The following is a 25,711-nucleotide window of genomic DNA, read 5'->3' on the forward strand; positions in this document are numbered from 1 at the left end:
AAAAACTAAGACATTATTCTGCCATTCAGTGATAACCGCTGATGAAAACGGCCTTGTGTGTGTGTGTGTGTGTCAGAAAGAGAGAGAGAGAGAGAATAAAATTAGTAATCATAGTGTATACGGGTTTGCGCCTGCTCGTTTGTTATTATATAAGCATTTTCCTGTGTCATTATACATTCCCTACAAACATGAATTTTAATGACAGCAGGTATTCCATTATATTGGTATATATTAATACTTTTAACCATTCTGTGATCGTTGAACATTTGTTTTTAAAGTATGATAGTTACTTCCCATATTTTGGATATAAAGGGAACATATGCTTTTGACTTCACAAACAAAAGAAATAGAAGGACAAACATTTCTAGAAACGTGAGCAAATCCATATTTTGAAGTAAGTAAATATCTGCAGCCAATCACAGGATGCAGAGATAAACACATGGTGCACATGAATGGTTGGACTTTAAATAGAATAATGTGTCCCATTCCTTCAGCCCTTACAGGTTCATTGGTTTACAGGGAATGAATGGGCTGGGTTTGGAGGGGATCCTATGATGAGCTCAATTGTATATAAGTACACATCATGTGGAAAAGCCAAAAGGCTGTCTGAGCTATAGTCAAGTAGCCAGTGCTTTTGTTCAGCAGGGAACAGACAGTATTTTGAAATGCATGTTGCTGTGGACTCAGTCATACCTAGAAGTTAACCTTTATGTTGAGAGTTTTATTACCATTATGTTAAACTATTTACTTACAAAAAACTGTTAGCTAGAACCTTAACTTCATAGCTTACTTGCTCTACTACATATCTTTGAGAGAGAAAGAAATCTTTGAGCCAAAGCTGAGCAAAGAACTCTACAGGTGCACTTACTTCACTTGCAATGTCTCTGGAGGCCTTGGCCATCCTGATGGGAATGGCATCTATCCGCATATCATAGCCTTTCTTCTTGGCTTCTTCTAGGCCAAGTTTATAGTGTTTCTGAAATAGACATAAATCATCGTAAGTTTGATATATAAAGTGCAGTGCAAGAAAAAATATATCATGCACCATGAATACATTGCTTACCTCACTGTAATTTATTGTGTTTTGTTTAGCAAGTAAAACTTCAGGGGTGTCTGGCATAATGTGGACAGTGGTTTTATCTTTATCCCAAGCTTCTGTATAGAGATGCTGAAAGAAACAAAAAAAGGATGTGACTAGTACAGGCCAGTGATGAATCTGGTTCTTAATGAGAGTAAAGAGAGCCCACTCTGTGAGTCAGTACTTGTGACACCATTACGTCTAGGTGTCTCATGTCAGTAAGAAGCACAAAACTTACTTAAAAACCACTTTAATACCAAGCAAAATAATTGAATGTGATTTTTCTTTTATCAAAACAGATTTCAGTGTTTACATACACACATACAAAAATTGACACCCCGCTCAAGTAAAAGAAGGACTTACGTGGTTCATGGTAATAGCGTTGTTTTTTGCCAAAACCATTGGGATGGAATCCATAAGGCTGGAAAATGTGAATTTATCTGGGTGCTGGCGGTAAACGTGGTCACTCAAAATCTGGGTAGCTCTCTTGTTCCTCTCATCCTCAAGAGAGCCAGTAGGAAACCAGCCAGTGCCTTTGAGCCACTGAAGGTCGGCCTTGTACAAATTCTGAAATTGTAAGCGATAAACCACTAAACATCAGCATAATGATATGCCTTAAAGAAATAAAAATTTGAATTATAATACATTGTATTATATTATATATTTCAATGCTTGGATCCTTGGGAAATTTAAAAATTTTGCTATGTCTTGTGAATCCACCCAATATTCAGATTAGAAACCTATTTTGAAAAACATTTTAAACAGAACATAGAGAATGACCCAACTCTACTAGATCAATAATCTAGAGGTTTCCATCAAAGCAATCAGTGCTTTGCTGGTTCTTTCTTTATGGAAATAATGATGCTCTCAGATGTCTGTGTGACTGGATAGAGAGTGGGCATTAGTCCAGGGAGGTAGAACTCAGTTGTATAAACTCAACTCCCCTCATTTTGGGGGAACTTGGATACTTAAGTAAGCAGACATGGTGTTTTGTTGGCCAAAGGAAAATCTTATACTCACATCACTCTGGAGGTCATAGGCTTGTCGAGCATGGGTGACGTCAGTCTGGTCGGGCAGGCAGGTCCACTGGTGCAGGTAGTTCTTGTAGTCCGCGTCACTGACCAAGGCCTGGCACTTCTTGGCCTGCACCATCCCCAGCATGTCCACTGGGCTGCTGAACTTGGTCTTCCACTTCTCAAAGTCCTTCTTGTATTCCCTGTCACTCTGGATCTTGGCCACATGCATGGACCACATCATCTTCGGGTCATCTTTCACGTCCCGGGCTCCAATGTGATGGCCAAGCTGCTTGCGGTAACCAACTTTGTATTTGTACTGAGATGAAAATGCACAAATTAGATTTTTATTTTAAGCCCGTAGAGGTCACAAGCCCGTACATAATCATCTTGCTTATATCGCTGTTGTACGTTGACTTTTGCTAATAAGCACTAACTCAAGGCAATATCCTACCTTTCCCCTAGAAGATTATAGAGGTAATAAAATAGATGGAATTCATATAATTGTAGTGTATACCCCAAATCACCTATGGCCTGGTAACAAGGAATAGTTCCGGGGGCAGCAAATGCATGTGGACCAAGGGACTTGGAGAAATGGGTTAGGCACTAAAAGTACATCAGAAAAGAGATGCACTTGGTGACAAGATGTGTTTAATAAGTAGTAAAATGAGTGTCTGGCTCCTTTGAGGATGAAGTCAAGGTCAAGGACTACTTGCAGTAGCAACAGAAGAGAATTTCCTGTTTTATAATGGATTCAGGTATTCAGTGGTGGTGGCAAATTGGGGCATCATTTTGGAAACTGGTTATACTAGGGAAGCTGACCTAGCAGCCCAGTTGCTTAGAGCATGCTCCTAATAAAGTCATGGGTTCTCATCTCTCATGGACCAACAGTGTTGTTATTATTCCATGTCCAAAGACGTTGTCCTGGAATCCGAGCCAATTATCCAAAATACATGCTTCTAGTCTCAAAGATAACTGAGTGAGAAAGTATAAACGAGTCAGCAGAGGCAATATAGTACAGTGGGAAGGAATGAGGTTGCTTGGAGTTTCAACTCCATCACCTACTAAGAGTTTGATTTTAGACAAGTTGCTTAAGCAACCCATAAAACAGGGATAATCACAATCTTACATCCTAGGGTAATTATGAAAAATAAGTGACATAATGCATATAACATTCTTAGCACAGATTTCTCAACACTTCTTGGTTATTATTATTTTGTTATATATTATTATTGGCATATATCCATTTGTAGGAAAGGTACAACATACGTAAACTAAAGTGAGTCACTAATATGATCTTCCAAAATAAAGAGCAGCATATTACCATATTCCCAAATAGTGGGTCTTCATTTTTAGAGCAGTGGTCTGTTCCTCAAGAATTCCCTGAGGTACCAGGAAGGATGATGGTTTTATTCTGGGAGTCACAAGCCACAAGCCAGGAGCTAGTGTTAAGGGTGCAAGTTTGGGCTAGTCTGGCACTGATCAACTGCCTTCTTTTCATGATTTTACAAGGGTGAATTGTAATGGCAAGTGTCATATGCATTTTTTGAATATTGTATATTAAAATGCTGTATAAAGGTACGCCCTGATTCTCACTGGGAGAACTTAAGTTTATGAGTCACACTTTCTATAAGCACTGTGACAATTTTTATATAAGCATCTCCAAGCCTGCAGTTACACTCTAACAAATTCCACATGAATGGATCTTTCTCTGTTCTTGGTGGATCCGCTTTCACTGAAGATACTGTGACTTAGTGGCTATAAAACTTTTCTGTAAACATCAAATTTTTCATTTCCCTCAAAACTAGGTTTTTGAAAAACCCTACACAAATACATCAGGATATACTTCCAAAGGGCCAGGAAAGTTCTTTTAGAAGATTTAGTTCAGTGAAAATGTCACTTCAGACTGACCACATACTAGGAGTAAAACTGACAACTCACATCACTGATGATGTCCCTGGAGGCCTTGGCTGCCACAATCGGTATGGCATCACTTCGCAAGTCGTAGCCTTTCTTCTTTGCTTCTTCGTTGGCGAGTTTATACAGACTCTAAATTTCGGCAAAAAACAAAATCAGTTACATGTTGACATTCATATCCAAAAATGACAGACGACTAAAATAATTCACCAAGTTCTACACGGGTAGGTGCCTGTAATAATGTCACTTTTGATAGTTCTAAGCTTTCTGTGGTTTTGGCTGAAGTTGAGACTTAAACATGATACCTATATGGAATATGGCACCTTTGTTTTTTTTATTTTAAAACTTATGTTACATTAACCATATACAGATATTATCCATGGTTTTAAAACTTTTAGTTATAACAATGAATCAGTTTTGGAAAGAACTGGAAAAATTAAGCTGAAACTCATGGGCCTAAGGTGGCAAAGTGTGGACAGAAGGGACACTCATTTGATCCACATTTATTCTGCACTGACTCTGTGCCATGACTGTGCTTGGTACTTGGGAAACAAAGATGAATATGAGGCCTCTCCCATCTTCAGGGTTTCTGGGAGAACTGATGGAAAGACTGATAACCTGCGGAACAAGCTGCCAAAAAGTCAGACCATGAAAGGTGTTTTAACCATATTATTAAGAATGAGCTCCACGGGACTTCCCTAGTGCCGCAGTGGACAAGACTCCACGGTCCCAATGCAGGGGGCCTGGGTTTGATCCCTGGTCAGGGAACTAGATCCCACATGCATGGCGCAACTAAGAGTTTGCATGCCACAGCTGGGGAGCCTGCATGCTGCTACTAAGAAGCCAGAGAGCTGCAACTAAGGAGCCCTGGGGCCGCAGCTGGGGAGCCTGGCTGCCGCAACTAAGGAGCCCACGAGCCACGGCTGGAGAGCCCACCTGTCACAACTAAGACCCCACGCAACCAAATAGATACATAAATAAGTAAATATTAAATAAAAAAAGATTGAATGTTAAAAAAAAAAACAAACGAGCTCTAGGAAGGAGCAATTTATTCTGAATTGAAAATCAGGAAGTTTCCTCAGAGGGCATGACCTTGGCATTGGACCCTGAGTGATAAATATGGTTTCAATAGACTGAGATGGTGGTCAAGGGCAGAGGAACTTTCATGAATCAAAGTACGGGGCAGTGAAAGTGCAGGAGCGCCAAGGGGCGGGGTGGTGGTGGGGGCGCGGGGGGGGCAGTGCCAGAGGAAGTGGCAGGACAGAACTGAAAAGAATCAGAGTCGGGCTATGAAGGCCTGGTGCTAAGATAACTTTATCCTTAATTCTATAGGAAAAGGGAAACCAACAACAATCTTTGAGGAAGAGTGACATCATCAAATTTGCATTGTATCTTCCTATCCTAAATGAGAAAGAAACACAATAGAAATGAACTAAACTGACAGAGAAAAGTCAGAGAAAGCAGACCAGGCGGGTTAGGCAATCGGTTCAGGCATTCTTCCTGGGCCTCTTCAAACCAGGGGCAACATACAACATCTCTGAGCTTTTGCAGCAAAGACAGAGTTGACACTTCCAGAAATGCTGAGTGGCTAGTTACAGGGACCCTTTGTCTCTCAAAATATCTGCTCATATAGCACACGCTTTCCTGTAACACTATGGGACCTATAGTGCAGGTTTAGCTGAAAATTCACTTAATTTTGATTTCAGAGTGGGACTTGACAATTTTAGTTTGGGGTGACAATTAAGAGCTAGTTATATAAGCATTAAAATTATAGTTTGCACCCCTGAAAAATAAAATGACTTAAGGTGGTGGCTAGTCAATCTAAATTCTCTCAGTTATATTCTGCAGAAGAGTAACACGCTGTTGATTTATGCTGTCAAAGAAACAATATTTTCCTCGCTGGTAGCACAAAGCTGGAAGAAATAACTAATACATCATCTGACAGAATCTTAGAGTCACAAAAATCTCCACAGGCTTAAACCAATAGGCTCATTCTAAGAAAAACATGCAGAGAGATAAATGTCAATCTTTGAACTGAGATTTAAGTTGCCAAATGTATAAATACAAGATAGAGGAAACCTAGTTTAAGCCCATGTAAGTTGTCTTAGGGTTTTGGTTGAGCCCAAGTCCCACGCACACCAGCACTGACATAGCCCCAAGGAGCCCCAAGGCACAGAGTGCAGAAATGGAGGATAAATGTCCAGAAGAGGAAATGCAATGTCGGCTGTACCCTACACTAGTCATTCCTCACTCGCAGGATTTTGTTTGGTTCTGAGAGTCACATTCCAGCAGGGAAGTCATGTGAGGAATGCCCAGGAGCTTGGGATGCTTGGATTATAAAGAGAACCTGGGGTGAAGTGGCAGCGCAGGCACACAGTGCCTATGGAGTTGGCACAGTTTGGTTCTGCATGGTCTTAGAGGATTATGTGGGTCTACAGAGAGAAACCATTGACCCAATACATGAAAAGCAACTTCTAAAGGAACTTTCCAGAACAAATAGGTTGATTTATGAGATTTATAAGCACCTCGTCACTGAGAACACTTAAGCGAAGGCAGGATGACGACCTATTGGGCGGGGACTCCTGCACTAGAGGAGACTGACCTCTCAGCCTAAACATCTGTGCTTCGGATATGGGGGCACATGGCTCTATGCTCACAGAAACTGAACAGGAAATGGGCTTGCTAATATATTTATATATTGACAGATCCTCTCTGTCTCTGTCTGTCTGTCTCTCAGTGTTATTTGACTGTACTGTGATTTTAATCCTTGACTTAAATCTTGTACATTAAAAATCTTAAATTTTGACCCTAAAGTACAATTTAGGAAAAATCAGTCATATGTGGCAAATACATTTAGCACAGCTATGTAGCATAAGGAGAAGATAAATGTATTTTGGTCTATTGCTAATTTCTTAAATTAATAAAAGAGGAAGGTCTAATTAATCTTCTGGTTACTGCTTAAATCATTCATTCTTATAACTTGCACTTCCGAAATGATGTGTTACTTGAAGACTGATGTTTAGGTAAGCGAGAAATGAAAGAGTTGGTATTCACACGGAGCAAGAAAAGACATTCTTTACAAAGTTGTCATTTAGTATTACATCACCATGGAATGGATTAACTGAAATATGAAACACCATGCAAATGTCATAGAATTAGCAGCTGCTCCCACCTGACTGTAGTTGATTTTGTTCACTCTTGCCTGCGTAATTTCTGGTGTATCTGGTGCGATGTGGATCTGGGTCTTGTCTTTGTCCCAGGCTTCCGTGTATAAACGCTAGCAAGGAAAATATAAAATGTCATCAGGAAAAAACTTCAGTGTATTGTTAATCGAAACTTCAAGGCCATAAGAACTTTATAAAGAGAAATAATAAAAGGTTACATATTTTATACACATTATGTATTTTACACGTATCTTCAAGTAAAGTAACCAGTTCACAGTAGAACATATATGTATGAGTGCATTCTGATACTCTGAGTTGTATGTTAACAAAAGGAAATTCAGAATATCTTTTATGCAGAGATGATTTTCCATAAAAATGTACCATTTTATCAGAACTACGAAATAACTACTGAAGTAAATGTTAAAATATAAATGACATAGACATTAGGTAGACAGATATGGATAGATATAGATAGATAACAGACAGATATCTTTTGTTGCTCACTGCTCTATTTCTTTCTTCTCCTGATCATGCTTCTTTTCCTTTGGTTTAGCTTTAGGAGTCCTACCTTGGTTCTCTGAACTCTGAAGTCTCACCTTGTTCATAGTGATGGCGTTGTTCTTGGCCAACACTTGTTCCAGAGAATCAGTCACGCTGGTAAACCTGAATTTGTCTGGAGGCTGGCGATAGATTTTATCACTCAAAATTTCAGTTGCCCTTTTGCATTGTTCCACATCCAAAGAGCCAATGGGAACCCAGCCGATGCCTCTCAGCCATTGGAGATCTGCCTTGTACATATTCTGTTGATACAAATAGCCAATAAATATTTATCTCTGGTTTGGGAAAACATTTCATCAGAAGGATCTGAAATAAAGTAAGAACACTCTTGAAAACGTAGTTTGGTGGACAGGCAGGGTATCAGACAATATTCCTTTTCGGTCTGGAGGGTTTGACATTTAACACTCACAGGAAAAGAAGAAATGTTATGTCCCACTTGCAGGGGCTGGTGAGTTTGGTGCCACTTATCCAAGGGGTGTTAATTCACTGATTTCCCACCTTTGCACGGCATTATGATCCTCAGTACTCACGTCGCTCTGGAGGTCATAGGCATGCCGAGCGTGCATGACGTCGTTCTGGTCGGGCAGGCAGGTCCACTGGTGCAGGTAGTTCTTGTAGTCTATGTCACTGACCAAGGTCTGGCACTTCTTGGCCAGCACCACCCCCAGCATGTCCACTGGGCTGCTGAACTTGGTCTTCCACTTCTCAAAGTCCTTCTTGTACTCCCGGTCACTCTGGATCTTGGCCACATGCATGGACCACATCATCTTGGGGTCATCACGTATAGCTCGGGCACCAATGTGATGGCCAAGCTGCTTACGATAACCTTCTTTGTATTTGAACTAGAAGAAGAAAAATACTGATAGTCACCTAGTATAACTTTTAGTATAAAATGATTAGTAGGCTCAGATTTTCCTATTCATTAAAAACATGTTTCCCCCCCGAAATATAAATAATATGCGTGTCTGCATCTTGTAAACCATTTTGAAAATAAAGCTTGTATATGTATACAGAAAATAAAATAAAAAGACATTATTCTGCCATTCAGTGATAACCGCTGATGAAAACGGCTTTGTGTGTGTGTGTGTGTGTGTGTGTGTGTGTGAGAGAGAGAGAGAGAGAGAGAAAGATTAAAATTAGGAGTCATACTGTATATGGATTTGTACCTGCTTATTTCAGTTATTATATAAGCATTTTCCTGTGTCATTATACATTCCCTACAAACATGAATTTTAATGACAGCAAGTATTCCATTATATTGGTATATATTAATACTTTTAACCATTCTGTGATCGTTGAACATTTGTTTTTAAAGTATGATAGTTACTTCCCATATTTTGGATATAAAGGGAACATATGCTTTTGACTTCACAGACAAAAGAAATAGAAGGACAAACATTTCTAGAAACGTGAGCAAATCCATATTTTGAAGTAAGTAAATATCTGCAGCCAATCACAGGATGCAGAGATAAACACATGGTGCACATGAATGGTTGGACTTTAAATAGAATAATGTGTCCCATTCCTTCAGCCCTTACAGGTTCATTGGTTTACAGGGAATGAATGGGCTGGGTTTGGAGGGGATCCTATGATGAGCTCAATTGTATATAAGTACACATCATGTGGAAAAGCCAAAAGGCTGTCTGAGCTATAGTCAAGTAGCCAGTGCTTTTGTTCAGCAGGGAACAGACAGTATTTTGAAATGCATGTTGCTGTGGACTCAGTCATACCTAGAAGTTAACCTTTATGTTGAGAGTTTTATTACCATTATGTTAAACTATTTACTTACAAAAAACTGTTAGCTAGAACCTTAACTTCATAGCTTACTTGCTCTACTACATATCTTTGAGAGAGAAAGAAATCTTTGAGCCAAAGCTGAGCAAAGAACTCTACAGGTGCACTTACTTCACTTGCAATGTCTCTGGAGGCCTTGGCCATCCTGATGGGAATGGCATCTATCCGCATATCATAGCCTTTCTTCTTGGCTTCTTCTAGGCCAAGTTTATAGTGTTTCTGAAATAGACATAAATCATCGTAAGTTTGATATATAAAGTGCAGTGCAAGAAAAAATATATCATGCACCATGAATACATTGCTTACCTCACTGTAATTTATTGTGTTTTGTTTAGCAAGTAAAACTTCAGGGGTGTCTGGCATAATGTGGACAGTGGTTTTATCTTTATCCCAAGCTTCTGTATAGAGATGCTGAAAGAAACAAAAAAAGGATGTGACTAGTACAGGCCAGTGATGAATCTGGTTCTTAATGAGAGTAAAGAGAGCCCACTCTGTGAGTCAGTACTTGTGACACCATTACGTCTAGGTGTCTCATGTCAGTAAGAAGCACAAAACTTACTTAAAAACCACTTTAATACCAAGCAAAATAATTGAATGTGATTTTTCTTTTATCAAAACAGATTTCAGTGTTTACATACACACATACAAAAATTGACACCCCGCTCAAGTAAAAGAAGGACTTACGTGGTTCATGGTAATAGCGTTGTTTTTTGCCAAAACCATTGGGATGGAATCCATAAGGCTGGAAAATGTGAATTTATCTGGGTGCTGGCGGTAAACGTGGTCACTCAAAATCTGGGTAGCTCTCTTGTTCCTCTCATCCTCAAGAGAGCCAGTAGGAAACCAGCCAGTGCCTTTGAGCCACTGAAGGTCGGCCTTGTACAAATTCTGAAATTGTAAGTGATAAACCACTAAACATCAGCATAATGATATCCTTAAAGAAATAAAAATTTGAATTATAATACATTGTATTATATTATATATTTCAATGCTTGGATTCTTGGGAAATTTAAAAATTTTGCTATGTCTTGTGAATCCACCCAATATTCAGATTAGAAACCTATTTTGAAAAACATTTTAAACAGAACATAGAGAATGACCCAACTCTACTAGATCAATAATCTAGAGGTTTCCATCAAAGCAATCAGTGCTTTGCTGGTTCTTTCTTTATGGAAATAATGATGCTCTCAGATGTCTGTGTGACTGGATAGAGAGTGGGCATTAGTCCAGGGAGGTAGAACTCAGTTGTATAAACTCAACTCCCCTCATTTTGGGGGAACTTGGATACTTAAGTAAGCAGACATGGTGTTTTGTTGGCCAAAGGAAAATCTTATACTCACATCACTCTGGAGGTCATAGGCTTGTCGAGCATGGGTGACGTCAGTCTGGTCGGGCAGGCAGGTCCACTGGTGCAGGTAGTTCTTGTAGTCCGCGTCACTGACCAAGGCCTGGCACTTCTTGGCCTGCACCATCCCCAGCATGTCCACTGGGCTGCTGAACTTGGTCTTCCACTTCTCAAAGTCCTTCTTGTATTCCCTGTCACTCTGGATCTTGGCCACATGCATGGACCACATCATCTTCGGGTCATCTTTCACGTCCCGGGCTCCAATGTGATGGCCAAGCTGCTTGCGAAAAGCTTCCTTGTACTTGTACTAAAGGAAACAAAAAGAAATCATGTCTTATTCTTTTTAAGATTAACTTATATTACTATCTTTGTGGCAAATTACAGAGAACATATATTCCAAATATCACCAAGGGTAGAGAGCCACAGATTTAAGGTTTTTTTGATAGTAAAGATTAAAGGCTAAATCCTACAAATTCCATACATAATAAATGCATCCTTGAATTTATCCTCATCTCACACTGCGTCACTATGTTTCAATTTGTTACTTAGAGGACTGTGTTCAATTTAATATTAACTTGAGACTGCTCTGAAGTGAAAATTGCAATCCAATCAATACAAACAAGGGAGAAAGTCTTACTTCGCTGGCAATTTCTCGGGATGCTTTTGCTGCTTTGAGTGGTATGGCATCAACGGGAAGATCGTAACCTTTTTTCTTCAGCTCCTCATAACCCATTCGGTAGTGTTTCTGTTAAGAGATGAAAATCACTTTGAAAAAAGCTATTTTCCATAAACATCTGCATCATAATGAATCCAACATGCTAAATATTTTAAGAGCTCATGAGGATAGTACAATATGTGCTCTAGAATACTCAAATGTAATTGGAAATTATGCTTATTGATTGCTGATGATCCTGTTTTAAACTTGAAAGCTCTTCAATTACTTAGATCAATAAAATTAAATGTCATCTCTTCCCAAATGTTTATGAGAATGAGACAGACAGAAGTAAATTGGTAGAGAAATGAAATGGAATTATCATTTAGGTGCTGTTTTCCAATTAACTTTGAATGTTTCATTAGAAGATTTTGTTAGAAAAGAGCAATGCCTTTTAAAAAAAATTTATTTAATTAATTTATTTTTGGCTGCGTTTGGGTCTTCGTTGCTGCACACGGGCTTTCTCTAGTCGCAGCGAGCGGGGGCTACTCTTCATTGCAGTGCGTGGGCTTCTCATTGTGGTGGCTTCTCTTATTGTGGAGCATGGGCTCTAGGTGCGCGGGCTTCAGTCATTGTGGCATGCGGGCTCAGTAGTTGTGGCTCACGGGCTCTAGAGCGCAGGCTTGGTAGTTGTGGTGCATGGGCTCAGTTGCTCCATGGCATGTGGGATCCTTCTGGACCAGGGCTTGAACCATGTCCCCAGCATTAGCAGGTGGATTCCCAACCACTACACCACCAGGGAAGCCCAAGAGCAATGCCTTTTCCCATCTAACACCTCTAGTGGGGGAAAATCACACCTAAAGGACTACGTAGCTAACACATTGTGAAACAAAGTCTATTTCACAATATAGGGCTGTCCAAAAGTAGGATACATATTTCTAGGTAAGAAACAAAGTCCTTCATAATTTTTAAAATGTAAGATTTTTTGAGGAAAGTTTAAATACTGAATTAAAAAGCTTAAGTGAAATAATGTGCTTCTTCAGATTTGTTACATAATTAAATAATTGAGAATCTAATTTAATGCACTTCATTTAGAAACCAGATTGTTTAAAGTGCCTATTGATCTTGGACTTGTTTTTATATTTTAGTCCTTTGTGTCATTACTCTAGTACATTATTTAAGCTAAAGTGTTTGTATTGGAATTTAGAACTTGTCTTTAAAATATTAATTTTTACATCCATTATTTTCAGGAGATTATGCCATGATGACAATAAAAATGAAATTATCCTGCATGAGTTTTTTTTTTTTTTGGTGCATGAGTTTTTTGTGTGTGTGCAAGAGTTTTTTATGCTCACTCATTTAAATTTTATTGAATTTCATGTATATCAGGCACTATACTAGCTAAGCACTGCAGATCAAATATGAATTGTCTCTGCTCCCAAGAAGTTCTTATCCACATAGGGAAGAGCTATACAAACCATTATGTTATAACAACATGCGTAATAATGGACTATAATGAACAGAGAGCACATCCTTACAACTCTATCTGACATAGGGAGTGCCAATTATTTGGATGTTCAGGCTTAAAACCACTAAATGAGGACTCTAAGTCACTTGTAGTTTGTTAATTAACATGATTCAAGTATTCAAAATAAATTCCAAATAAATTCACTGCCTTAGACGCAATTAAAATGAGATTTCTGGGGACTTCCCTGGTGGTGCAGTGGTTGGGACTCCACGCTCCTGATGCAGGGGGCCCAGGTTCGATCCCTGGTCGGGGAACTAGATCCCACATGCATGCCCCAACTAAGAGTTCACATGCCACAACTAAGGAGCCCTCCTGCTGCAACTAAGACCCAGTGCAACCAAATAAAAATAAATAAATATTAAAAAAAATAAAAATAAAATGAGCTTTCTGAAAACACATGCTGAATTTGGAAACTTACATCACTTGTATTGATTAAGTTTGCTTTAGCCAGAATAATGCCAGGTGTATCAGGCATGATGTGGATTTGAGTCTTGTCCTTGTCCCAAGCTTCTCTATAAAGTCTCTAAAATGAGAAATAAGTGTTTTTCAGTGGTGCTATAAGATTAGTGAGTGACATAGTTAACTTCAAACAGTATTACTGATTCATCTAAATTAAGCATCACAATAGCATAAGCAGATAACATAAGCAGAGAATAGATATAGTATTTTTTGACTCATCTGAGACATAACTGCCTTCAAAAATATAGATTATGGATTACCTTTTCAAAGTTACAACTAACCTGCCTGTAAGAAATCAACCCAAGTATTTAAAGCCTTTGCCAACATCATCAAATGGAGCAGCAGTTCTCCACCTGTTGGATTGTGAAAGTCTCCCTCGGTGTTTAACTGGGGGACAGCCCTTATCTTCTGAAAAGATGACATATTCAGGGTATGTCTATATATTAGGGAGTCTCATTTCCTATGTGGTTTATTATGTGGTTATACCTCATAATTACTTGGGAGGATTAGGATTCCCCCAAAGGATTTTGTATGAGATTTATCAAAGCCTCTTTTATGTCTTGGGGTCATCATCCGTCTTTCTTCAACAGAAGACAGAGGGACCCAAACAAAAATCTCATTGATTTATTAAAACTAGGGGGTGAAAGTCTGATGAAAAACTTTGTTTACATTGTCAGAGAATCTTCCCACAAGATACTTATCAATTACAAAGGCCAAAATAGTAACCAGACAGTGGAGAAAGCTGGCGACACCATTTCACCCAAGTAATCAAAGTTAAAATGATCAGTAATGGGACAGATTGATATTATGTGCCTATATGGAGGAGGATGCAACATGCGCTATCCTGCCAATAATACAAAACCTGAATCTAATCATGAGGAAACACTAGACAAAACCAAATTTAGGGAGGTTCTACAAAACAACCGGCCTGTGCTCTTCACAAATGTCAAGGACTTGGAAGACAAAGAAGTGAGGAACCAGTTCAGATTAAAGGAGACTAAAGACATGACAAGTAAATTCAACGTGTGGTCTTGGATTGGATCCTGGATCAGAAAAGATTTTTTACTTTCTATAAAGGACACTTGTGGTAAAATTGAGTAAATTCTGTAGACTAGTGTTATTTCAACACTACTTTCCTGATTTTGATCATTGCACTGTGGTTATCTAAGAGAATGTTCTTATTTTCAGGAAATACACATTTAGGGATAGAGTGGCATCAGGAAGCAACTTATACACATACACATACATATATATACACACACACACACACAGAGCTAAGAGAAAGAGGTGGGAGGGAAGAAAGAAAAAGGCAAAAGTGACAAAATGCTAATAATTGTGGAATCTGGGTGAAAAGATATATATACGTATAAAGATGCACATACATAAATTATTTGTACTATTTTCAACTTTTCTGTATACCTGAAATTATTTCAATATAAAAAGATTTTAAAGTCTCATTGGTTCCTTGGACTTATCAATTTCCCTTTGAGGTGTGCAGTGTCGGGTGTGAGGGGTTGGCACTTTTCTCCTTCCTGAACATTCTTACTATGGTCCATGTAACTCAGAGGAGCCAATTAAAGACATTCAGGACTACAATAAACCAAGGCTTGTGAATTTCCATATACCTTTACCCTGGTTCTGGACTAACCTTTCTGATTAAGAAAGATCAGAGTTTCTCAACTTCAGCACTATTGGTGTTGTATACTGGATGATTCTTTGTTGTGAGGGGACTGTCCTGACTTCTATCCACTAGATGCCAGTAGCATGCCACCCTCAAGTTATGACAAGGTCTCTGCGTGCTGCCAAATGTCCCCTGTGGGACAAAACTGTCCCTGGTTGGGAACCACCAGATAAATAGATAACTATATACTCTTTATGACATTTCCACTGTGCCTGTGTAAGGTACTCAGAATATCTCCCTCTCATATACTCTATCCCAACAAAATCTGGGTCTTTAATGCACTCAAGTTTCAAAGAAAAAAATACGTTCAATAGTTTTTTCTTTATGATTTGGATAAATAAATAAGCAAGCAAGATTTGGGTGACAAAATTTATACTAACCCATTTTTACATGATCCAGTGTAGGGTAACTGATAATTCAAATGAAGTAACCAAACAAAAAAAACATTATGCTGTGTGATGCGATGCTGTGCTGTTCTACTAATTTATTAAGCAAATACTATTGAGCACCTACCAGGTATCAGGCACTATAATTTCTTTTATTTATTTCTGAAGAGTTACTCACATCACTCCTATTTTTGGCATTTGTCTTTGCCAGAACTATGTCCATGGCATCAGGAATGCTGGTGAACTTGTTTCTGTCTGGAGGCTGGCGATATTTCTTCTCACTGATGATTTCTGAAGCCCGTTTGTTCTTTTCTACCTCCAAAGAACCCAGGGGACTCCATCCTATGCCTCTCAGCCACTCAAGGTCAGATTTATACAAATTCTGTGAAAATACAAAGCAAGCCATCAAAATTCCAACCTCATCTAGACCCTTGACCGAAGTGATTCTATGCATTACAAACAGATGCATTTTAGATATTCAATAATAATTTATCTAGTTTCAGTCTGTCTATGATTAAATGGCTACTCATATGAGATATAAAGTACTACATAAACTATGAGATTTAGTAGAAACTGACCTCACTCTGTAGTTCATAAACCTTTTTAGCTTGAACAACGTCATTCTGGTCAGGCAGGCAGGTCCACTGGTGCAGGTAGTTCTTGTAGTCCACGTCACTGACCAAGGCCTGGCATTTTTTGGCCAGCACCACTCCCAACATGTCCACTGGGCTGCTGAACTTGGTTTTCCACTTCTCAAAGTCCTTCTTGTATTCCCTTTCACTCTGCATTTTGGCTACATTCATGGACAACACAAGCTTTGGATCATCTTGCAGACTCCGGAATCCAATATGGTGGCCGACTTGCTTGCGGTAGCCTTGTTTATATTTAAACTGAAATCAGAGGAAACAGTTCTCTTATTAACATAAACACAGGGCAAGTTAAACTCAGTTTGCTTTGTTTGCATGTTTGTTTTCCAAAACTGAGAATTTCATTTAACTTAATAAGAAATGTGAAAACTTAAGTGGAAGCTTCCAAAAAACCATAATGTAGCTGAGTATCAGGACAGGTTACGATGAGAAATTAAATTCAACTAGAGGTAGAAATATATATTGGGATGTGCTAGACATTGTGTATGCTGACTCTACGGTAGTATTTGATAAAGCTCTTGTGATATCCTTATGGGAATGATGGAAAAGTATGGCTGAATGGCAAAAAAAAAAATTGGGAAGATTCAGGACTTGATGAACAGGACTAATAGTGTAGATTAATTTATTAAGCGGCAGGGTTTTTTAGTGGTTTGCCATATAATTATGTCACATAAACTTGGCCTGTTCGGGATCCATATCTTCATGCACATAAAAACAGCTGAACATGTTAAATTAGAAACAAAATTCCACAAGATCTCAACATATCGCCAAGATAGGTCAAACGAACTACATAAATGTAAGAAATTAAGAGTGAAGTCTAGTATTTAGATTCAATTGGGAAAAACTGCATTACTGTTGGATGACAATGACAAGAGGGATAATAATAATGAGAGGAATAATAGCATTTACTTGACACCAGATGCTGAACATACATTACACTTCACAGAAGTAGGTTCTACTCTCTCTTGACACCCAGCTTCATGGTTATGTCTACTGAAAATACTCAAGAGTTTACATGGGTTATAAGCTCAATGTGGGCAATCTGACAAAGTTGCTTTTTAAAAAGTAGATTTTTGTAAGAGATTCTGTAGGGGTACAGATAAAGGCAAATCAGAAGCTCATGTGCTTGGCCTGACCTGAAACAGGAAAACAACACCGAGTTTTGAGGCACTCTATTTTGAGAGGGGTTTTGAAAAAATAGAATAAATCACAAGTGGAATGATCAGAGGATTGAAGGACCTATAAAGCTAAAACCAAAGGAGAATAAGTAAGAAACTTGAAATGTTTGAAGGGGTATCAGGTGAAAGAGGAAATATGCTACTTTTGTGGTGTTCTAAAACACAGACCTGGGCTTCCCTGGTGGCGCAGTGGTTGAGAATCCGCCTGCTGATGCAGGGTACACGGGTTCGTGCCCTGGACCAGGAAGGTCCCACGTGCCGCGGAGCAGCTGGGCCCGTGAGCCATGCCCGCTGGGCCTGAGCGTCCGGAGCCTGTGTTCCTTAACGGAAGAGGCCACAGCAGTGAGAGGCCCGTGTACCACAAAAAAAAAAAAAAAAAAAAAACACAGACCTAGGGCTGATCAGTAACATGTTCGAAATAAGGAAATAGATAACGTCAATTAGAGATGATCCAGCAAGGAAACAACCTGCCCTGAAGGACACAAAAATTCTTATATTTGTAAGCATCCAGAGACCAGTTGGAATGGAGAGAAGGTAGGATGCTGAGTGGGAGATTAGATTAAATAACCTTTAAGTTATCTTCTAACTCTAAATTCTATGATTCTAATTTATTAAATTGAGTACTCATAAAAAATAGCTCTACTCTCCTTAGATTGTATAGATACAAGAACCATTTGAAACTGAGAGGAGATACAATCTCTACAATGGTGGGAAATTCATTTATAGGTAATTTAATTTTAGGGTACGATTTCGAAAGTTTCTAACAGATTTACGTGAAAAGAAATTAGGTACTATCAAATATTGTGTTGTTACGAAAGTATTGACACAATTTAATTTCTTAAACTATCTTTACCTCATGGGGAGCACTAACATTAAATGAAAATGAGTTTACCTTCCGGGGACCGTTCAAGCATCACTACTGCTTTAGGTTCATTACCACATCTATTCATTTTAATGAAGTATTGACCTGCAAGCCCGAGGGTGGGTAATAACACGTCATCTAATTAATTCTCAGCACTTCTGGAGTGCCACAGATTAACTGAATTAGAGAGAAACTTCCCTTATATTCTTAGAATTTATTGTCAGATTCTGTCTTTATTTTTTTTAACCTTTTTAATATTGGAGTATAGCTCATTAACAATGTTGTGATAGTTTCAGGTGTACAGCAAAGCAACTCATCCATACATAAACATGTATCCATTCTTGCCCAGACTGCCCTCCCATCCAGGCTACCACATAACATTGAGCAGAGTTCCCTGTGCTAAACAGTAGGTCCTTGTTGGTTATCCATTTTAAAAATAGCAGTCTGTACATGTCAATCCCAAACTCCCTAACTATCCCTTCCCTCCCCCCTTCCCTCCAGTAACCATAAGTTCATTCTCTAAGTCTGTGAGTCCGTTTGTTTTGTAAATACGTTCATTTGTATCATTTCTTTTTAGATTCCGCATATAAGTGATATCATACGATATTTCTCCTTCTCTGTTTGACTTAACTTCACTCAGTATAACAATCTCTAGGTCTTTGCTGCAAATGGCATTATTTCATTCTTTTTTATGACTAATATTCCATTGCATGTATGTACCACATCTTCTTTATGTCAGATTCTGCCTTTAGACATGCTTTCTCTCCAAACCAAATCCTTGTTTTGCTTTGTTTCAAAGATTTTGATTAAGAGGTTGTGCTTCCCTATGAAATTCTGGTAATTTATTCTCTATAACCAAAGTTCTCTGAATTTTTGGTGTTTAATTTTTGGTGTTAACAAAATTATATGTTTTAGTGTTTGCAGAATATCTAAGTTGAATACTTATAAAAATTTAATTGATCAATAGGAACTATATCCAGTTTATTTATCAAATTTACTACCCTTTCCAATCTTAAATAGAAGTTGCCTTGGGAATTCCCTGGCTGTCCAGTGGTTAGGACTCGGCACTGTCAATGCCATGGCCTGGGGTTCAATGCCTGGTCGGGGAACTAAGATCCCACAAACTGTGTGCGGCCAAAAAAAAAAAAAAAAGAAGAAGTTGCCTTGGAGAGTGAATATCCTTGTTTTACGAACTTTCGACCAGATATCGAGGGGAAAGTTAGGTCTTCTGGATCTTAAACCTAAATTCCTGCCACCTTCTGTATTTTCTATACCCTGAGCCAATTTATTATAATTATGTAAATGCAAGGATGGACTAAATAGAAAGAATTGGAAGCTAATTTTAAATATGTGCAAAGAAAAATCTATTAACATTAGGTTGTTGAGGTTATTTATTATCTGGCACTTTGAATTTGTCTAAAATAGACAAATAGAAGCCAGAAAAATTATTTGCAGGCAAGCAGGGGAAAACGGAAATCTCTGGTACTTTTGTAATGTCTAGAAACATCATGTCTTAGTGTAATGCACCTTGTAGGTCCTCTGGGCTCAGTCTCTGTCCAGGCAGCCCCTTTTTTGATATTCGATCAGTGAGAAACAAGAGTGAATTTGGGGTAAGTGAAGAGGGTAGGAGAAGATGAAGGGGACGGCATTACATTTTGAAAGGTAGGGCCTATCTGTGAAAATCATTACCAGCATTAAGGTACTGGATTCAGATAACAGTATATCCTCATAGAAGTCAAACAATACTTACATCACTAGCAATGTCTCTTGAAGCTTTGGCCAATTGTACAGAAATTGCATCAACTGGGAGATCATAGCCTTTCTTCAAAGCTTCTTCCCATCCAAGTTTATAGAGTTTCTGAAAATTAAAGAAATTATTTAGCATTATTCAGTGTATATTAAAACCCAAACAGATTATTGAACAAAAGTGTACCTAAAGAGTAGACATCAGATTTTAACATCATCTATCTTATCTCTGAAGATATGGATAAAAACAAAGCAAGCTGTTTAATAGAGCAATGACTTAGCATCACATGATCTGGCTTCTTTTTTTTTTTTTGCCTCTGAGACTCACTCCCCACCCCCTTGGTAGTGCAGTTGATCATGTCCTTTTCTGTTCAGACACAATATGGTCATATCAAGTATATTAGGTAGATTCCCTTTGCAGTTAAATACAGTCTAGGCTCACTATTTTGATTACAGATGTTAAATTGATTTTTTTAAAAAAGGGTCAGGTAACATATTTTAATTATCTAAATGATAAAAGTAATAGATAATGAAATGCCTTTTGTAAAGTGCAATAAATAAGTTAATTTTTTTTTTTTTTTTTTGCGGTATGCAGGCCTCTCACTGCTGTGGCCTCTCCTGCTGCGGAGCACAGGCTCCGGATGCGCAGGCCCCAGCGGCCATGGCTCATGGGCCCAGCTGCTCCACGGCATGTGGGATCTTCCCGGACCGGGGCACGAACCCGTGTCCCCTGCATAGGCAGGTGGACTCTCAACCACTGCGCCACCAGGGAAGCCCAAAGTTAATCTTTTTGAATCAAATTTATTGAATGGATGCACATATGTTAAAACTGGACAATAATAAAAATAGCTGAAGGCCATCCAGTGCTTACTATGTGCCAGGCACTGTGATGAGAGCCCTTCATGGAATTTCTCATTTGGTCCTCACAGCAATTCAATGTCATAGGCACTTGTACGGTCCCAGTTTTAGGGATGAGGAAATTAAGGTTTAGACCCAATATTACACAATTCATAAATGGCAAAGCCAAAGCTCATACCAGGTCTGTTTGGTGCAATTTTTTCTTCCAACAGCTATTAATCAATTTTCTATACTGCGCCACGCACAATGAGTACTGAAATAAAACAGGCACAATGCCTACTCCATGGGATATATAATCACAGCTGAAGTGCTTGCTTTAAACCACCATAAACTGCAACATCCCTACGCTAGCCAGTTTGAGTCATTCATTTCCACTGCTTCAGCATTTACATCAATGATATACCATGCCATCATTTAAAACGTTCAATTAGTTTCAAGCAAAATTTTTATGTAGCTTTACCTGACTGTAGTGTATTTGATTTTGCTTGGCTTGTAAAATATCTGGTGTATCTGGCATCACATGAACCTTGGTTTTATCTTTGTTCCAATCAACGGTGTATAGGTACTAGAAAGTTAAAAAGCATACATTTAAAATTTAATAACTTTTTAGGACAAACAAGAAAGAAAAAATATAACAATATTTGAATGCACTCAATTTGAATTAGATTAAGTTAACTTAGTAACTAAAGTAGTATATGATTCAGAAAAGACACCAAAAATAAACTCAGACTTAAAAAAATAATTTAAAAGAACAAATAATTTCTAACTTAATTAGAAGGGCAAGTAAAATAAAAATAAGAGGTTGGAAGCAGAAGAATATGGTGTAGGGGAGTGCCCTGGTACTGTTTGCCACTGCATAGAAGTGGTGGGCCCAAATTAAATTTCCCAAACAAGAACCAGAGACTGCTAGCCCTGTCTGGCTGGGAGCTACAAGGAAGGATAGGTGTTCTGTCTACCTTGTTCATGGTATGCGCATTCTGCTTGGCAAGAACCATGTCCATGGAGTCATTCAGCTTCTTAAACTGGAAGTTGCTAGGGTGCTGGCGGTATTTCTGATCACTGGCATTTTCAGTTGCTTTCTTGGCCTTCTCCACTTCTAGGGAACCAGCTGGACTCCAGCCAAGCCCTTTGTACCATTCATTGTAGTCCTGCTTATATTCATTCTATAAAGAGAAGAAGCACATTCTACTTTACCTTATCAATTTAGATACAAAACCGTGGCACAGGAGCCTGTAATCTCCATTCTCATGCTAAGAATGCAACCATCACTCAGAAAGAAGAGAGCCTTACATCACTCTGTATGTGATTCATATTCTTGGACAGCTGGATGTTCATGGAGTCTGGAAGGAGGATGTACTTGTGAATCAGGTGCTTGTAGTTGGTGTTGGTGATGTTGGCTTGGGCATCCTTGGCGGCCGTGACACTGAGCATGTCGGCAGGGGTGTGGTAGCTGGTCTTGGTTTTCTCATAGTTTTTCTTGTACTCCCGATCAGATTGCATCTTGGCCACTTGCATGGAATGGACTAATTTGGGATCATCCTCAAGACTGCAGAAACCAACCATCTTCCCCCTCTCCTTTTCATAACTGTGTTTGTATTTATACTGTGAAGAAAAATTTGAATATTTATTCAGAGCAATTCCCTTGACCAGAAATCATTCTAGTGTCAATATTCTGTATTTCATAAAAAGGGATACTTTTATAGAATTCTACAGTTCACAAAACACTTTTTTCACATTTATTTGTGTAAGTTGATCATCACAACTATACCTTGTGAGGTAGACAGCAAAGTTATTGTTACTGCCCCCATTTTAGAGAACAGTAAGCTGAGGCCAGAGGGGTGAGTGACTTGCTAAAGTCATTAAAGCCTAGAACATGGATCTTGTGATGATACACCACCCAGATTTTCACACATACCCTGTTGTTAAAGAACATTTAGTAGGTAATAAGTGTACAGCAAATGAGAGAGAAAAAAGCAGAATGTTCTAAGCAGTTTAATGTTGCCCTGAAAAATCATCCAGCCAGTCTTTCACTGATGAGAAGAGGCTTAGTTATGAGATACACAGTATAATTTTAGGGCAGCTTTATATTTGTGGAGGTTTTTTTCTTTTAAGACTCTCTACTCTGGTATAATGGGGAAGAAATTTTACCATTTATCACCAAGTTCCCTCTTTCATGGGGAGATCCTGATGCATGGAAAACTTCTTATTCTGCCTATCTCTTGTGGGTTCGGGTGTACAACTTAGGGGTTAGGAGCTGGGAAAGCCAAATGACTCCAGCACAATAGAGGGAGAAGTTTGGAGTCCTCAGGACAATGTAGGAGTGGGATAGGGATGGGTAGGTAGGAAAAATGAAGAGCAGAGATGGAAGAGGAAAGAGAAAGTAGACCTGGGGGATGGCTAAGGAACGAGTGCTCTGAATGTGCTCCTCTCATTACCCCCAAATCATTAAATGTTCACTGTGAGTAGATTTCTTGTGAAAACAATCAAATGAAAGAATTGAGTTTCATAAAGGTGATGTGTTATGGCAATGGTGTGTTGGCACACCAGCTCTCTGGGGGAAAAAAGCCCTGATTTGTACTGTTTGTCAATTTCTGTGATGTAAGTTCTCCCACTATAGTTGATATCAAGCTATCAATAGTTTTAACAACTGGTTTGCAAAATTCATGATTATTTAATAATCAGCTATCATGAGCACAAAAGATCAGGACCCCCAGCACACCACTTCCTGGGACATCCTGTTGGGAAGACAGAGCCTAAGAGGCAGGAGGCAAGAACAACACAAGTGTTAAGAAAACTTAGTGAAGGGCTTTCGATTTCTACTGGCCATAGCCTTGGTGATCGAGTACAAAGGTGGTCATAATGTAGCTGGCATTCTGTTTTTTCAGAATACAGAGAAAACACAAGAGCAAGGCTAAGAAGCAGTCACAGAACAGAATGGGACTATTGTTAGCAGGCATGCTTTCTTTCTCATATTTTATTCACTCAGTGTTTCTAAAACTCAGCCCTTATTATTTTGGTAGATTAGAAACCCCCAGTCAGGTGACCGCTTTCCTTCAGACTTACATCGCTTGCAATATCTCTTGAGGCTTTGGCAGCTTTGATAGGAATGGCATCAGTTCTGAGATCATACCCTTTCTTTTTAGACTCTTCCAAAGAAAGTTTGTAGAGTTTCTGGAAAGAGAGGCAAAGGAAATAGTTTTCTTCTAAATAGGAAAGTCTGGGTTTATTTTAAAAGAGTAAACTGGCACTGCAGCATCTTTTTTTTTTTTTTTTAATCTTTCAGCAGAATGCTTCATTGGTGGTTCAAGGGCTAAATGCTCTCACAAGTAACATAACTGTGTTTGAAAACAAAATCTATTACAAATTAAAACATCTTCAAAAAAACCACCAGAAAAAGTAAGAGCTACTCGTCTCTATTAGGTTGTAAATATGCTTTTTAAAAATGTGAAAGCCCAGTAGATTCTTACTGATGCATTTTGTCAAATAAGAGTCAAGAGAAGAATACAAAATAGCTATGTTCTTAAATCAAAAGACTTCACTGTTTTGCAATTGACACTTTTATGTATATAACTGTGTGGATACTACAATTCAAAAAGAAGTCAACAATTCCAAATCCCTGTGTAATTCAAACAAACAAAAGAAAAAAACTGGTAGAGGGACTTCCCTGGGGTCCAGTGGTAAAGAATCCACCTTCCAATGCAGGGGACCCGGGTTTGATCCCTGGTCAGGGAACTAAGATCCCACATGCCGTGGGGCAACTAAGCCCGCATCATGCCACAACTACTGAGCCCGCACAGCTCAACTAGAGAGCCTGCAAGCGGCAAAAATACAGAGCCCATGCGCTCTGGAACCCATGTGCCACGGCTACAGAGCCCACCCACCCTGGAGCCTGCAAGCCACAACTAGAGGAGAGAAAACCACATGCCACAACCAGAGAGAAGCCCGTGTGCTGCAACGAAGATCTCGCACGCCTCAATGAAGATCCCGCGTGCCGCAACTAAGACACGATGCGGCATTTATTATAAATAAATAAATAATAAATAAATCTTTTTTAAAAAAAACTGGTAGGATTTGAGGGTTTCCTGGCAACTGGTTAGGATGAGAAAGGAAGTGAAATAAAACACCTATGAAGTTTCTAACAGGAAGTTAGAACATTACATTCCTTACGGGGCTTGACCTAAATTCCTTACGGGGCTTGACTTAAATTCTTCAAAATGTTATTCTTCCCTTTCCATTTAACTTTTCCGAAGACTGCCTCTTTAGAATCATTTCAAAAGCTTGGTAGAGGGACTCTTTAAGAAAGTCCTGGGATTCACTCTTTCCTTATCTCTTATCCTGGGCTCTAAACCACTCTCTTTACTTCTCTTAGTTTGATAAGAAGTATCTACTCTTAGAACAAAATCCAACTGCCCTTCGAATTCCTAACTGCTGTCCCATCAACAGGCCTACTCCTACTCTTAGCAAAGCAAGATTAGAAAGATTCTCATTTGTGGGTTCCCACTCACTGTCAAAACGGTCATTCTCAAAATTGAGCCATTAATTAGTTAATTTGTTTTTATTGGTTCAAATAGGTAGGAAAGAAAGATGACAACTGGAGGAATTATACTCACATCACTCATATTAATTGTATTTGCCTTTGCCAGAATCATCTGGGGGATATCAGACATGATGTGGACTTTGGTCTTGTCAGCCTCCCATGCTTGTTTGTAGAGGTGCTGGAAAGAAAAAAAAAAGAAAAAAGGAAGGAAGGAAGAAAGGAAGGAAAAAAGAAAGAAAAGAAAGAGAAGAAAAAAGCAATGGAAGTTAGTATTTAAAAGTTTTAAAGGAAGTCAGTACATATGTATT

General features: G+C 38.8%; 1 protein-coding gene across 50 annotated transcripts in view; it reads right to left on the reverse strand.

Annotated features, from left to right (window-relative positions):
- Positions 1–25,711, reverse strand: part of NEB (nebulin) — a 231,171-nt gene that overhangs the window by 128,645 nt on the left and 76,815 nt on the right. For all 50 annotated transcript variants that reach the window (XM_049712452.1, XM_049712434.1, XM_049712443.1 and 47 more), the window contains exons 40-61: positions 25,477–25,581; positions 23,930–24,037; positions 22,157–22,468; positions 21,823–22,029; positions 21,327–21,431; positions 20,013–20,120; positions 16,154–16,465; positions 15,754–15,957; positions 13,468–13,572; positions 11,507–11,614; positions 10,865–11,176; positions 10,209–10,412; positions 9,831–9,935; positions 9,636–9,743; positions 8,261–8,572; positions 7,769–7,972; positions 7,181–7,285; positions 4,033–4,140; positions 2,099–2,410; positions 1,442–1,645; positions 1,064–1,168; positions 869–976 (exon numbers count right to left, since the gene is read on the reverse strand). In XM_049712452.1, the coding sequence (XP_049568409.1) occupies positions 869–976; positions 1,064–1,168; positions 1,442–1,645; positions 2,099–2,410; positions 4,033–4,140; positions 7,181–7,285; positions 7,769–7,972; positions 8,261–8,572; positions 9,636–9,743; positions 9,831–9,935; positions 10,209–10,412; positions 10,865–11,176; positions 11,507–11,614; positions 13,468–13,572; positions 15,754–15,957; positions 16,154–16,465; positions 20,013–20,120; positions 21,327–21,431; positions 21,823–22,029; positions 22,157–22,468; positions 23,930–24,037; positions 25,477–25,581 (3,861 nt within the window). The remainder of the gene's footprint in view (positions 1–868; positions 977–1,063; positions 1,169–1,441; positions 1,646–2,098; positions 2,411–4,032; positions 4,141–7,180; positions 7,286–7,768; positions 7,973–8,260; positions 8,573–9,635; positions 9,744–9,830; positions 9,936–10,208; positions 10,413–10,864; positions 11,177–11,506; positions 11,615–13,467; positions 13,573–15,753; positions 15,958–16,153; positions 16,466–20,012; positions 20,121–21,326; positions 21,432–21,822; positions 22,030–22,156; positions 22,469–23,929; positions 24,038–25,476; positions 25,582–25,711) is intronic.

The sequence above is a fragment of the Orcinus orca genome, chromosome 7, assembly GCF_937001465.1.
Source record: "Orcinus orca chromosome 7, mOrcOrc1.1, whole genome shotgun sequence".
NCBI classification, from domain to species: Eukaryota; Metazoa; Chordata; class Mammalia; order Artiodactyla; family Delphinidae; genus Orcinus; species Orcinus orca.